This window comes from Octodon degus, unplaced genomic scaffold (genome assembly GCF_000260255.1).
Source record: "Octodon degus isolate 3935 unplaced genomic scaffold, OctDeg1.0 scaffold00020, whole genome shotgun sequence".
Classification (NCBI taxonomy): Eukaryota; Metazoa; Chordata; class Mammalia; order Rodentia; family Octodontidae; genus Octodon; species Octodon degus.
Genome location: NW_004524596.1, coordinates 5,489,845 through 5,504,801, shown reverse-complemented (window position 1 = coordinate 5,504,801; position 14,957 = coordinate 5,489,845). Strand labels below are relative to the sequence as shown.

The window sequence follows — 14,957 nt, the reverse complement described above, 5'->3', positions numbered from 1 at the left end:
AGCTGAGGGAAAAGACCAAGTTCCATAGAAGGCCAGGAGGTAAGAGCCGTGGAAAAATACCAGTTTCTCTTAGAGCAGGATCTATGTAGTCAATTTTGACTCTTTGGTTTTGTGGCAGTTATTTGACATAAACTCAAAGTAGTTTTATTTTCTAATTAAAAAGGCAGTACACCCTGCACCACATGCCCCGCCGGCCCCGCTACTGGGCACCCTGAACCAGCCACTGAGACCAGGCATGGTGGCGCATGCCTGTAATACCAGCCCTGGGGAGGCTGAAAACAGGAGATCTCCACGAGTCTGAGCTGCAGAGTGAGACCTTGCAACAGATACATTAATACATTCATATGCATAGTAGGAAATCGTCTTTTATCCTCCATCCAGTTTTGGTGTGTAGAGTCACATCCCTCTTTTCACACACATTTCCCTGCACAGCACACAGATAACAAGGGTGGAACTCGGCCTCACGCTGTTTTCTATAAGGAGTGATCAAAGTATACAGTTGATGTTTAAAAAATGATTACAATGTGTTAATTATTGTAACTGTCCTACTAACCTGTTTTGAAACTTTCATTGCTATTTTATTTTTTTTTTCCTCATTAAACTAAAAAAAATGATTACAGGGAAAGATACAGGACCAGTCCCCCCACTGCCCCCCGCTTTGACACACTCATTCATCACTTTTCTACTTGAAGCAGTTCTGAAGTCCTCTTTCATGAATATCTTTACAAGGTTTGATAAAAAAAAAAGCAATAAATATCCAGGCATGGTGGCACACGCCTGTCATCCCAGCACTCAGGAGGCTGAAGCAGGACAATCACCATGAACTGGGGGCCAGCCTGGGCTACACAGTGAGACCCTGTCTCAGAAAAGCTTGCAGTGAATGCAGAGTGGCATCCAACAGGAAGGCAGGCCAGTAAAAATATCACGCTGTGTGTTCACTCACTTTTTTCATTGGATTTGGTACTTTGGAACTTCTAGGTCTTTTCCAAGTCAAAAATGACCAGGAAAGGTAAATGTTTTTGCATTGGCTCACAACTTTGAGACAGCCATGACAGGGCAAGTAGAGACATTCATTCACAAAACAGGACTTTAGAAAGTGGCAAGAATGACGGGATAAGTATGTTCAGAGTGAGGAGTTCCATTTTGAGGGGGCTTAATGGCAGTGTGTCTTTTGCCGTAACAGATTTTTAAAAATTTAAATCTTTGCCATGCTTCTCAGCCACACCCTAGGGGCTGCTGCTTTGATGGGACAGTGCGCCCCACGGCAGTCACGTCACATCCGTGGGCTCACAGGCACACTGGCAGTCCACAGTGCCACGGCCACTTTATTCTCTAACGACAGACAAGCAAAGCATCCCCGTTAATGTTTCCATAGGAACAACATCTGGGCCCATCGCAGCTTTTCACCCCGGGCCAATAATTACCTTCGAATATATTTTTGAATGTGAGAATTACAGGCCAGTTCACAGACTCTGATCCAAATTGTATGAGCGCTTTGCCGTGTAAATTGGGTGGAGGTGAGATGTTGTTGTTTCATTTGCACTTATTTGATTCCCGGTGAAGTTGAACATCTTTTAAACCCTACACTTATCGGCCACTTGTAGTTCTGCTGAGGCTTGCCTGGCCATGACTTTCCCCTATTTTTCATTTGTGTTGCTTGTCCTTTTCTTACTCCACGTGAGACTAGATTTTAAGAAAACCTCACTGCAGACACCTAAAAACAGATAAACTTTCATAGGTGCAAGGTCTGGAGACAGGAGCTAGCATGTGGAACGGATGCAGTGGTAGACATGGGTGTCTTCTTCGCGTCCCAAGCTGCTATTGCTCTTTTTCCTTAAGTGCCTTTGATCACCGGTGAAGCCATGATGGTTACGCCATTGCCTTCTTTCACCACTAGGCGGCGCTTTTCCTTCCTGTCTCTGTCTGAGGTGTACATTCAATGCCAGATCAGTTGAAGCCGCTGAGGCGCTTTTTGAAACAAAACTGAGTCAGAAACGTCAAGTCCCACCACTCCTTCTAGGCCTGTGATATATTCAGCTAATCCTGTAGCTGAACCTGGAGGGATTTCCTGCGTTCCTCAAGGCTCTGTCCTAGGCCCATCTATAGGCCTGCCTGTTTAGGCTGCTCCTTCTGGATCTGGGCCACAGGTCTGTGGCAGTTTGGGTCTTGGGGACCCGTGTCACCCAGGCCTCTGCCATGAAGAGCAGCCTTACCTGTACCTCAGAACCGTTCTTGCCCTGGGCCTTGGTGCCTTGACTCCAGCCTTGCCTGTTCTTTCTGTCTTGTTTATTTTGCACAGTCATGGATCAGTGGAGGGGTCATGTGTCCAGATCACCCTCCTTAGAGTCCTTCCTTCTGCCTGTGTTTCTCCACGTGGGCTGGGAAGGCCCTGTCTCTCTCTGCCTCCAAGTTCGTACTCTGTGTTAGCTTCCTTCTAAGCATGTATTTCTAGTCTCAAAGGCAGATTTTGACCTTACCGTAGGACAAAGATGACTCATAGACCTCAAACACAGGCACCTCCTGTTCCAGTTCCACTGTGGTCAGGTGTCCCAAGGTGACCTGCAGTGCTAGCATGGTGGAAGGTGTCCACTGATGCAGCCCAAGACCACTGAACAATGCGCAACCCTCTGTAAGCATTTTACGGATGTTTCTTGAATGGAAAAGTGAATTAGGATTTGCTTAAACACCCCATCTACAACCACTTCTAGAATCTTCTGATTACCACCACATACATGGGGGGGGGGAAACCCTCTCCTTAATAAATACAATCACAACAATGCACTTGTCTAAGAGTTGTTCTCTTATTACTGGCAGAATATTTTCACCTTGTTTGAAGTAAAGGAGTTATGTGGACTAAAATATCACAACAAATATATATATTAAGAGTGGCATTTATAAAAGTACATTTGTATATATTAAAAAAAATACATTTGTGGTACCTAAAGCTGAAAGTGATGTTTGGGGAAATGGTGAGTAACTCTTCACAGGTATAGGTTTCCTTTGTGGGTGATGGAATGTCCTAGAATTGAGTATGGTGATGGTCATATACCTAGGAATAAACTGAAAACCTTTGGGTTGCACACTTTAAGTTGGTGAGTTGTATGGGATGTGATAAGTATCTCAATAAAGTTGTCATTGAAAAAGAACACAAGCATTGACATTTTTTTCTACCATCCTTTGAGTGGACAATACAAATTTTAGCCCCTGGCCCCTTTTGATTCTTGTCTTTTGAGACCTGGCCAGGCTGCATAGAAGGTCAGCATGGAAGTGGGCCGGGAGAAGAAGGAATGCTGCCAGTGTAGGAGGCTGTGGTCCAAAGCCGCTGTCCCCCAAGCCAGGAATGATGTGGTTTTGCCAGGTTGGGAGCTGCTACCTAAAGTTTCCTGAGGTTTTCCACAAGCATGGCCCAACTTGCAACAGGCTTTCTACTCTCTGGGTGTAGTCAAATAAATAGCCCACGTACTTCATTATGAGAGTTATGTAAGAAGTGATGTCTTCCAGGAGCTGATGGGAGCAACAACTTACTCAGATACATTTGGAAGAATGAAGGAGTTGGAAATCAAGAGCCTGAAACATGAAAAAGGAAACTGCGGCCTCTGGGACCAATTAGCCTTGGCTCTCAGCAACTTTTCCATCCATTTCTTTTTGCTGCCATGGTGTGTACCTGTGTTAACATTAGCCTGAGGTTAAAAACCAAAAGAATAGGATGTTTGGGGAGGGAAGTGTCTGATGTATTTCAAAGCCTCAAAAGATAATTTGACAATATTCTGATTTGGAAACTTTATATCACAGCTTTTCCCAGTCACCTGTAAAACAGAATAATATCAGTTCCTGCAGGTGTACCTTGATGCTCATTGATTGATTCTGGGAGGCTCAACTCATACCAAAGGCGACGGGTACCAAGAATGGCATCAGCTGGAAGGCAGCACCGATGAGTTCTAGCTTGCACATCGGTACCAAACAGGGTGAACACTGGGGCAACATATTTTGCTGAGAAAATTAAAATAATGCATGGAGTATGCCTGGCTAGGGATTGTATGAAGTGTATAATTCTGATATTGAATATTATTATTTTGTGTGTGTGTGTGTGCGTGCGTGTGTGTGTGTGTGTGTGTGTGTGTGTGTGGTGTTGGATATTGAATTAGGTCTCTTCAGTTAGAGACCTAATTCACATCTACAGCACTTTCTATTATTATTATTATTATTATTATTATTATTATTATTATTATTATCATCATCATTAATTTGAGACAGGGTCTTGATAAGTCACTAAGTTACCCAGGCTCAGCTTAAATTTACGATCCTCCTGCCTTAGCTTCCCAGAGTGCTGGGATCATAGGCATGTGCCACCATCCCTAGCATCTCTTATTAATCACAGGTGAAGTTTTGTGGGTCTAGCAGCTTCTAACCTCGCACCCCATGCATATCAAGGAGTGCTCTGCCTGGGCCTGGCATGCTTGTGAATGGTAGGGGTGGCCCTGGAGCCAGAGGCAGCCTCAGTGGCCCAGGTGGCCCAGGCTGGAGCCTGAATTCTTGCTCTGCTAATTTCCAGAGTGTGACCTGGGGGGAATTTTCTCTTTCCTCTCTAGCCTAGTCCTTGGTTTTCTTGACAGTATACTGGGCTATTCAAATTAGAGGTAATCTGCCTGCCTGCTGGCTCTGCCCCAGGGTGTGCTGAGATGGCATTGAGACCGGTGTGGTGGCGCGCGCCTGTAATGCCAGCTCTCGGGAGGCTGAACACAGATGGATCACTATGAGTCTGATCTACATAGTGAGACCCTGTAGACCTTGTAGACCATGTACTAAATACAGAAAAGAAAAAAAAATTGAATAGAAGTAGCCAGACACAAAGCAATCAGGAAAGAGATAAAAATTTCAATCCTTTTGACTTCTCCTAAAGGGATTGTTTTGGTGGTGTTTCTAAAACTGGAAGACTCCCAGTTACATAGTACTGGTCACTTAAACAAACACACAAGCAAACAAATAAACAAACATCAACCCTGCCAATCCAACAATGGTTTCATGGAAACCCTTTCAGCTGAGCTTCTGGAGAGATGGAGACTTTGCAATGGGAAGGTTGACAACACAGCACATCCCCGAGAATGTAGTCACAGCAGGGTTATTAAGGATTTGCAACGACACATCCTAACCTCTCTGGTGCAAGTCCCAGAAGCCCCCCACACAGCTAGCTCAATGGTGGGGGTGGGATACCACCCTCTCACGTTCACCCTGGTAGCACATGGCAGCACATGGACAGCTACTCACCCATCTCCCAGCTCCTGTGGCCCATGAGCTGTGGTCTGGGGCTGGTGCTGGCCGAGGGTGCCAATAGGGATGATTTTGTCAAGGCGGTATGGGCGGCCTCCGCTTCCAGGTTAGACAAGACCTGCATCAGCATGACCGGCTCTGCAGTTGTCTCTGGAGTAGATGGCTTTTGATAGGCTTTTGTGGTCTCATCTATAAGAAAATGGAATTATGGTTGGCTTGCAAAAGAGCCTGTGCATGGCAGTGCTAGCTGCTGTGGGCTGGATGGGGGTTAGGGAGCCCAAGAGTCCTGCTCAGAGAAGTGCACACCCCTTAAAGGGAGAAGCCAATCAATAAACCAAGGATTAAAAGAACAACAGTGTCTAAGTGACAATTCAGTACTACACCAACATGGACAAGGCAGAAAATGGTTTGTTGCCAAATACATTTGCCAGGAACCCTGAGCAATGGTTCAGGTACATACCTTTATTTTCCGTTTCAATTAGCGTTGGAGGGGGTGACTTGTACTATGACTTATTCTAAGAGAATGCATTCTAGCTGTCCTAATTTAGTGTGGTTCATGACCAGTTAACTAACTTCTCTGGCTTTGTTTCTTGTCTATAAAACAGGGCAGTGGAACTAGCGACATGGTCAGAGTCATCTTGATTCTTCTCAGTTCTGCTCCTTGGTCCTGCATGATGGTTTGGATTGCTTCCACAGTTTTAAGCACTACTCTAGTTGTCACCTCACAAAAGGAGTCTCAGTTTGTTAGTATTATGATTGTCCTGATAATATATCTGAAGATATGGGCAAGGGGATGAGTGGCTAACCACTGAGCACCAGGGACTGTCTTGAGGAACTTGGGTCTGATGGCTCCATGGAGAACAACACCTCTCTCCTGGATGGTTACACATGCTGGCCCGGCCTCAGTGGCCTTTGACAGCTCCTATAACCTGAGGACCTGGTGTCGTAGTACAGCTGCTATAACAAATCACAGAAAATGTGGTGGCATAAAAGAACATAAATTTATTCTAAGTCCAAGATCAGTATTAGTGAGCCAAACTCAAGACAACAGAACTGGAGGGCCCACAGGGTAGAAAGCCTGCTTCACCTCATCCGCCTGCACCCAGCATTCCTTGAGTGTCTTCAGTTACTTCTCTGCTCCATCTTCACACAAGCTTATCCTTTATGGGGCATGAAATAATTTCCCTCCACCTCCCTTTTGTAAGGATACATGTGGTTGCATTTATGGCCCACCCAGATAAGCCAGAAAACATTTTCCCATTATAAAACCCTTAACCCCATTGAGCAATGCCTCTCCTCCCTTTCAAATAAGGAAACTTTCACAAGTCTTAGGATGGGGAGGTATTAATGAGTCTAACATGGCATTCTGGATCTAACCTTCACTCTGCTTAGGGTTGCCGGTACTTTTGATCCATAGAACAGCAGGCCAAGGGGACAGCATCTGAGACAGAAAGGATTACCCTCTTCCTGGGAATGCCTCATATCCACTTTGACATTGTAGAGCAGTATACAGTGCCCAATGTCTCATGAAAACAGAGTCAGGACAATAGTCCTGTACACTAATGTGGTGGTGGTGGGGTGTCAGGTGCCCACCTGGCCTTGGCACCTGCTCGTGTCCCCACTTGACGCTCACTTTCTGTAGAACCCCAGCACTGACTTGGGAAGGCAGCTCAGAAAAGAATGAGCCTAGAATCGGGTTGGAATCTGGTCACTCAGCCTGTCTGGCAGCAGTAGCCAGCCAAGGGAGGAAGCTGGCCCCACCTAAGCCTGGTGCTCTCTGACAGTCAGTCACCTTTCAGTCTGTCTGTGGACTGTGCCAGACAAAGCCCTAAGGAGCTTGTGACACCGTCGGGTCTTCAGCCAGTTTTCACCCCATCCACAGGCAAAACCAAACCTACCAGATTTATAACCTCGTAATTTTAAGGGAACTGAGTTTTCATAGTGGGGCACAGGGTAGGGTCTGAGCTTTCCGAATAGTCCTTGGTATCACCCTCTGGCCAGTGCTACCAGGCATTAATTCTTCTTTAGTGAGAGGCAGGACCAGACTCAACCGATTTCATCTGGGGGAAAGCCATTTAATGGAATCTCTTGGTCATTTTTAGAAAATAGGATGCAATTATTAACATGGAGAGAAATCTGTAAGGATGATAGTACATTTTGCCAGCAAAATATTGCTTATGACATAATCTACTGAAAACAAACTTGCATGAGCAAGGTTTTGTGAACATTTTTTTTTGTTACTCTAAACTTATCACAGGGCTGGGGATGTTGCTCAGTGGCATAGCACCTGCCTAGCAAGCGCAAGGTTGTGAGTTCAATTCCCAGTACCAAACATAAAAAATAAAAATAAATGAACTTATCATATATTGGAGATCCAAATCATCTTTTCCCCACACCACTGGCTACTTCCAAGGCTCTGACTTCTCCAGTCTTTGCACATTTGCTAGGAAATGGGTAGATAGGCAGAGGGCAGCTTATGTGTCACAGGCTCAGGATGGAGATGCTCAAATACCCACTCAATCCAACCACCATGGCCAGTCTCTCTGGTCTTCTGTGGTCATTTGTGCCTGCTGTCCTTCACAGATTAGAATTTGCTAATCCAGGGTCATGCTCACAGAAATTCAGACTCACCAAATCTGAAGTATGCTTTGGAATTCAGACTTGGGAACCATAGCCACGACCAGGCTGCACCCCCAGCTCCACACTTACCAGCCTTTTCACTAAAGCTTTCTGAACCTGGCTCCCTTTTCACCCAAAAAGGTCACTCATACCTACTTCGTGGGAGCTGTGGTTACAGTCAGAAATCAGGTCCAGAAGGGGCCCATATGGAGGTTGATAGAGGCTGACATTTATCATCATGCTGTGTCCCTGGGAGACTCAGTGCTCTCTGTAGGGGTCACATGTAGAGTGCTGTGACTTGTGCCTAGATGTCCCCACAAAGCCTCATGCAGTCATAGGTGAGGGCTTTGCAGAGGTGGCTGGAGCTGGAGTGTGTGACACTGGCATCAAGGGTGTGTGATTCCTAAACGAGTCCACTGATTGGTTTGACACAGTTCTGGGTATGGGTGCTACTGGCCATGAGGACGGATAGACCAGATAGGCTGGAAAGGGACAGAAAGAAGCTGCTGTTGCCAGTTGTCTCTTGCTTGCTGTTGCTGTTTTGCCTGCTTTAAGCTGTTCCCTCCCCCCACAGCCCTTGGGCCATCCACCTTGGAGCCAGCTGAATACAGATGACACCCTCTATAAACTATGAGCGGAAATGAACCATTACGCCTTTAATTTTGGCTGTCAGGTATTTTATCCCAGAAATGAGAAAAGTAACTAAGACATAGGGTAACCTGGAGAAGATGGAAACCAGGTCAGCAGCATGTCTGGAGGGCAGAGTGACACAAAGAATTTGATTATTGGAGTACGCTTAGTAGCTTATTCCTTTCTGCTGGTGGGCACCACAGAGGAAGCATCATCAGTCTCTCTTCTGACTGCCATCATGTCTAAGTCAGAGTCTCCCAAGGAGCCCGAACAGCTACCAAAGCTCTTCATAGGACAGCTGAGCTTTGAAACAACTGATGAGAGTCTGAGGAGCCATTTTGAGCAGTGGGAAACACTCACAGACTGCGGTAATGAGAGACCTGAACACCAAGTGTTCCAGGAGCTTTGGGTTTGTCACTTATGTCACTGTGGAGGAGGTGGATGCAGCCATGAATGCAAGGCCACACAAAGTAGATGGAAGAGTTGTGGAACCAAAGAGAGCTGTCTCAAGAGAAGATTCCCAAAGACCAGGTGCCCACTTAGTGGTGAAGAAGATCTTTGTTGGTGGCATTAAAGAAGATACTGAAGAACATCACCTATGAGATTATTTTGAACAATATGGAAAAATAGAAGTGATTGAAATTATGACTGACCAAGTCAGTGGAAAAAAGAGAGGCTTTGCTTTTGTAACCTTTGATGACCATGATTCTGTGAATAAGACTGTCATTCAAAAATACCGTACTGTGAATGGCCACAACTGTGAAGTGAGGAAAGCCCTGTCCAAGCAGGAGATGGCTAGTGCTTCATCTAGCCAAAGAGGTCGAAGTGGTTCTGGAAACTTTGGTGGTGGTCATGGAGCAGGTTTTGGTGGCAATGACAGTTTTGGTCATGGAGCAAACTTCAGTGGTCGAGGTGGCTTTGGTGGCAGCCATGGTAGGGGTGGATATGGTGGCAGTGGAGATGGCTACAATGGATTTGGTAATGATGGAAGCAATTATGGAGGTGGTGGAAGCTATAACAAATCTGGCAATTACAACAGTCAGTCTTCAAATTTCGGACCCATGAAGGGAGGAAACTTTGGAGGCAGAGGCTCTGGGCCCTACGGTGGTGGAGGCCAATATTTTACAAATTATGAAATCAAGGTGGCTCTGGTGGCTCCAGCAGCAGCAGTAGCTATGGCAGTGGCAGAAGGTTTTAAACACTTCCAGGAAACAAAGCTTAGCAGGAGGGGAGAGCCAGAGAAGTGATAGGGAAGCTACAGGTTACAACAGATTTGTGAACTCAGCCAAGCACAGTGGTGGCAGGGCCCGGGTGCTACACAAAAGACATGTTTTAGACAATACTCATGTGTATGGGCAAAAAACTCGAGGACTGTATTTGTGACTAATTATATAACAGGTTATTTTAGTTTCTGTTCTGTGGAAAGTGTAAAGCATTCCAGCAAAGGGCTTTAATGTAGACCTTTTTTTGTACCCATGCTGTTGATTGCTAAATGTAATAGTCTGATCATGACGCTGAATAAATGTGTCTTTAAAAAAAAAAAGAATTTGATTCTTTCTACCACTAACTCATCCATGCCTCAAGGTTGAATATGAGGGAAACTACCAGCAGCCACTTTGAAGGCCTCTTTTACGTGCCATTCACATTCAGTATAATCATAATTTTGGAAGTTGATTCAAGTTTTCCTGTTTTTGAGATGTGGACCTGGTTTTCCAAGAAGTCAAGAAATGAACTTATGGTCATGTGGACAATAGTTATTTGAGCCCCAATTTGGACTAATGTGTATTTGATTCAAAAATCCATGCTTAATTTTTCTTTTAATGACAAGAGAATCAAGTAGAAGACAAGTCTTGAATGGCTCTGGGATTCCTGAATGTGGCTCTCAGTAAAGGATGGGGACATAGCTTAGTGGCATAAGCCCCTGCCTGGCAAGTGCGAGGACCTTAGTTCAATTCCTGATGCCAAAAAAAGTGGCGCAAGGTCTTGGGAGCTCTTACCAAGCCATTGTACTTTGAAGAGAGAGGGTGAAGATGGCATTGGCAGGTGTAGGCAGCCAGGGCAGGGGTGCCTGGTGGTCATACTGCTGTAGCTTCAGCCTGATTTTCTTCCAGAGGGAAAGCCTTCCTATGCAGCAAGGAGAGGCAGGGGGATTTTTCACAGCACTGAGATTTATCTTCTTCTCTCTTGCAGTGGTACCATGGATGTCTTGTCCCACTGGCGAACATACGTGGGCATGGGTGCACGTGTACGTGTGAATGTCTACAAATCAATACTTACCAGTTTTTCTTTACTTCCAAGTTCATGGAGGGTTGAGCCAAAATCCAGCTGCCAGCCTGATGGTTAAGTGCCCAGGGAACAGCATTGAAATCTCAGGTAAAGTCTGTTCTCAGCAGAAGCTACACAAAGCCAGGCAAGGATCCCTGTATTTTTCAGGTGAGACAATTTCCCGTGGAAATCCTGTAATGCTCTGGGGCACGGTCATCCTAACCGGATTTACCTGTTCGTTCACATTCTTGGTGAGACCAGGAAGCCTTATGTATGGGCCTGTGAAGACCTGAGCTGTGTCTGTCTCTTCTGCTTCATCCAATTGCTAAAGGGATTTAATCATTGAAGGAAAAGTAGCAACACAAGAACCACTCTTTCACCTTCTTCACTGGAATTTTTATTTGGATTGTTGACAACTACTCCGTGGCATGTGATTTTAAAGGTAGAGGCTCCTCTATCTTGAAGCTGAGTGAGACCCCTTGTCTTTCTCTTGTGTTGCATGCTTGTGGTTTAGCTCAGGCCTGACACGGAGGAGGTGCTCTGTGTGCGTCTCACATGTGAGGAATGAGTGAACAGACAAGTGAATGTTAATTCTTCTCACTCTGACAATCACGAAGGACGGAGTAATAAGGAGTCAGTAGTAATTCCTGGCGATACTGTCATAGGAAGTGAAGGGGGTTTGGCACAGCAGTCAAGTAATATCAGCAATGTTTGTGTTTTAATTGTGGCTTTTACTAATTTATGAATTTATGTAGCAGCACATTAAAAAAAAAAGTACACTGGTCCAGCTCTGCTCATCCTAGGTGTCAGAGACACCGGCAGGGGGAGCAGTGGCCAAGTGAAAGGCCATGGGGCTGGGTAGGTGGAGCGGCTTTGGAAATGATCTCTGCTGTGGAGGACACAGAAGTCAAATGGACTGTACATTCTAAGGCGAGTCTTGGTGATGGTTTCTCTCCCCTGGGCCCCTTACCCACAACCTTACCCGATTTAAGTGATATAACTGTTTTAGGCCAGTAAGGACCACTCCCTTGGTTCAGTTGCTAAATCTAAGGTCAGTTTCCTTGTCTATAGGAGGGGAGGCTATGGCAGTACTATTGGTTCATAGCAGGAGGAGGGGCCCCCACAGACAAAGCCTTGGCAGACGCCTAAGTTCACCCAAGGCTTCTTTGATGGTTCAGGTTCTGGCTGAAAGCTGGAGCCAGAAGGGCCTGTGTTCTAAGTGACAGGATGGGTTTCTGAGCAAACCATACAGGAAGCCATTCCAGTATATTTGGCAGCCAGCCCTGTCTCTCCTCAGCTAGTGAGCAGAAGGAAAGAACCAGAGAAGAGAGTGCCCAGCAGGCACACTGAGGGGAGTGAAAGCTCAGGTGAGGGGAGATCCTGCTGTACCTTCCTGCCTTGTCCTTCCCCAGCTTTGTCAAACTGCCGCTATGGTCATTCAGCAAAACCCAGGGCCTGTGGTGGGATGTGGGGAGATGGCCTTCGTCTCCTGCTGAGCTTCCCAAGGCTGAGGCTGAGGCTGAGCCTCCACACAGCCAGTCTGGAGAGATGTCCATGGAGTGTTCTGGGAGTCTAGAAGTACTCTTCTCTCTCAGGGCAAAAAGATGGGTCTCAACATGTGGTTCCTGAAGCTGGGGGTTTGTCTGCATGTGGGATCTAATTGCCCTCGGGATCTCTGAGAAGGGGAGGGGTGCAGCTGGAAGGTCACCGTCTGCAGACCCCAGCAGTCCAAGGCCAATGGGGGAGAGCAGAGGAAGGAGACCACACCTCAGCCCAGCACTCTCACGCCCAGAGGGGTCCCTAGCAGCTCCCATGGCTCCCTGCTCAGGGACTTCCCTGGGGGCTGCTGGGCCCAGGGATGAGGGTCCCATAAAAGAGGCTAGGATGAAGCCGAGCACTGCCCTGTTTATCCTCATACTTCACCTACTCAGAAATTACAGGAGCAGACATTATTGGGCTAGAGGAAATAATAGACATCTAATACTTCACAGGCCCCCTGTCACCTGTTTCTCTGCCCTGTGTCCACACCACAGGACAAGGGATAGCTCAGGAAGGGTTTATAAGATACTGCCACCCACTGCTAACTTGTGGCCTTCGTGGGGGCAGCGGGGTCCTTGCCACCAAACACACACACACACACACACACCTAGATCACTGTGCTAGTTACAAAGTCAAAAGATATAGGTGCGGCGATTGCTGAAGGCAAAAGCAAACAAACATCCCTCATTTGTACAGCAAGGTTTGTAAATTAACACTGTGCACTCTGTCATTAGCATAAGAAAAGCCAGCATGGGGATTTAGAGAGAAGTTTCTGGAACCAGACTTTAGGGTTGATTCTCAACCCTGCCACTCTCTATCCGCTTGGCAGAAGGGAGTGACAAGAAGTTACTCAACCTCTCTGTGCCTTGTTTTCTTCAAACTCTACACTAGGGCTAAGGACAGTGACTCCCCAAGGTCATCATGGTGATTACAATGATCAGGCAAGGGTCTTGGGACAGCACCCGGCACATGGCAAATGCTCCATAAATGCCAGCTTCTATGCTGTTCTTCAACCACGATCCCCTGCACTCCTGAGTACAACCCGAGGTAACAGCTAGCCCAGCAAGCTCCTGGAAACACATACCACGAGAAAGCAAGCAGCTCACGACTTCTCTGGGACTGCGGGAAATCAAAGGCCCTCCCAGGACAATAATGCACAGGCTAGTTCTACAGAAACCTAACAGGCGAACACTTCGTGGCCTGAGGTGGCTCGTGTGGAAACTGGGTTGGCACAACCCCGCAGACAGTGTATCTTGGCCTGGGTGACTCGCCTTCGCTGCTTGCTGTGATTATACAAGCCACATCGCTCCCTTTATCCCTTCGGTTCATTTGTATTAAGCAGATCCAGGCTTTTCCTCTTCTCATTGCCAGGGAACATACCCAGGCACAATGTCCTGTCATCTCCTAAAGTAACAATATGATAAATTTCAAGGCACAGTCATTCTTAATGAAAATGACACAAATATAGAGACCGTCTCAAATAGGGAAAACAAAAACATCAAGCCTTCATTCCTCAGCCATAGCTGTCAGATCCCATTGATCGCTCTGTTTCATTCCTGGCATCGGTTAAATATCACCAGGGTCAGCGGGGCTTGCCCGATGCACATGTTAATTTCTACACCATTCCCTAGAACACAGTATTTCAAGTTTACCAGCTGAGAAGGTTGAGGTCCAATCATGTATGCACACTTGCCTGCTTCGGCAGCTGGGGTCTTGGGAGATGAATACGTGAGAATTGATGGGTAGGTTACCCCCTTTTTGGGTTGGCTTTCTGAAAAAAAAAAAAAAAAAAGAGGGAAAAAAGAGATTTGTTTCTGGAGCTAGAGATTTTAGATGGCTCTGTATTGATAACTTGATTCACTCCTTCCAATTTATCTCTCCTGAGTTTGATAGGATTAGTCTCCCTCGCAATGAGTTGTTGATTGCAATAAGAAAGTCAAGTGGCACTTTGTTTTCCCATAGAGCCTGTGTTTTATTAATATTCGAGTGGAAGTGATAAAATCTGCCTGACTCTGAGTCCTTGAACATTAGCAGCCCTGCTTCACTCATGTGGCTTTGAATGTTTAATTGCTGCAGCTGAAAGCGAAACACACGCTCTGGTAGGAGACAGGGTTCTCAGGCTGGGCTGATTAAGTGAGCATAGCTACCTGTCACTTCCACAGCCCCTGCAGGATGTTTGAATTCCATAGCAGCATAGAAACCTGGAAGTGGGTCAAGAGACATCAGGGTGGAAAAGAACCATTTGTGGCTGGTCACTGCCCGGCAGGCCTCCAATCCCCGCCCTGGGGGGACTGAGGTACAAGGATTATGGCAAGTTCGAAGCCAGCTTGGGCTACACAGCTTCATCCTGTCTCAAAGAAAAGGAAGAGAAGAGAAAAGAAGAGAGCAAGAAAAAGAAAAAGGAAGTAGTCACTTGTTATCTACACTAAGACAGGTGTTAGATGCCGGCAAGGAGGGGGAATGGTAGAGTCTAGCAGGGAAACAGTGGCAACTCAGGAAAAAAAAAAAAAAAAAAAAAAAGAAATGAGGTGAGTGGAGCTAGATGAGCCAGAACATGGGCTGGCGTGACTGAAAATTGCTTGAGAGGCTGTTGCTACCTGTGAAGTTGTCTGACCAGAGGATACAACTTAAATTCC

At 46.3% G+C, this 14,957-nt stretch overlaps 1 protein-coding gene across 2 annotated transcripts in view; it reads right to left on the bottom strand.

The window, feature by feature from the left end:
* The window catches only part of Vit (vitrin), a 150,400-nt gene that overhangs the window by 34,170 nt on the left and 101,273 nt on the right, over window positions 1–14,957 (bottom strand). For both annotated transcript variants that reach the window (XM_023711281.1, XM_023711282.1), the window contains exons 6-7: window positions 14,015–14,092; window positions 5,266–5,457 (exon numbers count right to left, since the gene is read on the bottom strand). In XM_023711281.1, coding sequence (XP_023567049.1) covers window positions 5,266–5,457; window positions 14,015–14,092 — 270 coding nt within the window. The remainder of the gene's footprint in view (window positions 1–5,265; window positions 5,458–14,014; window positions 14,093–14,957) is intronic.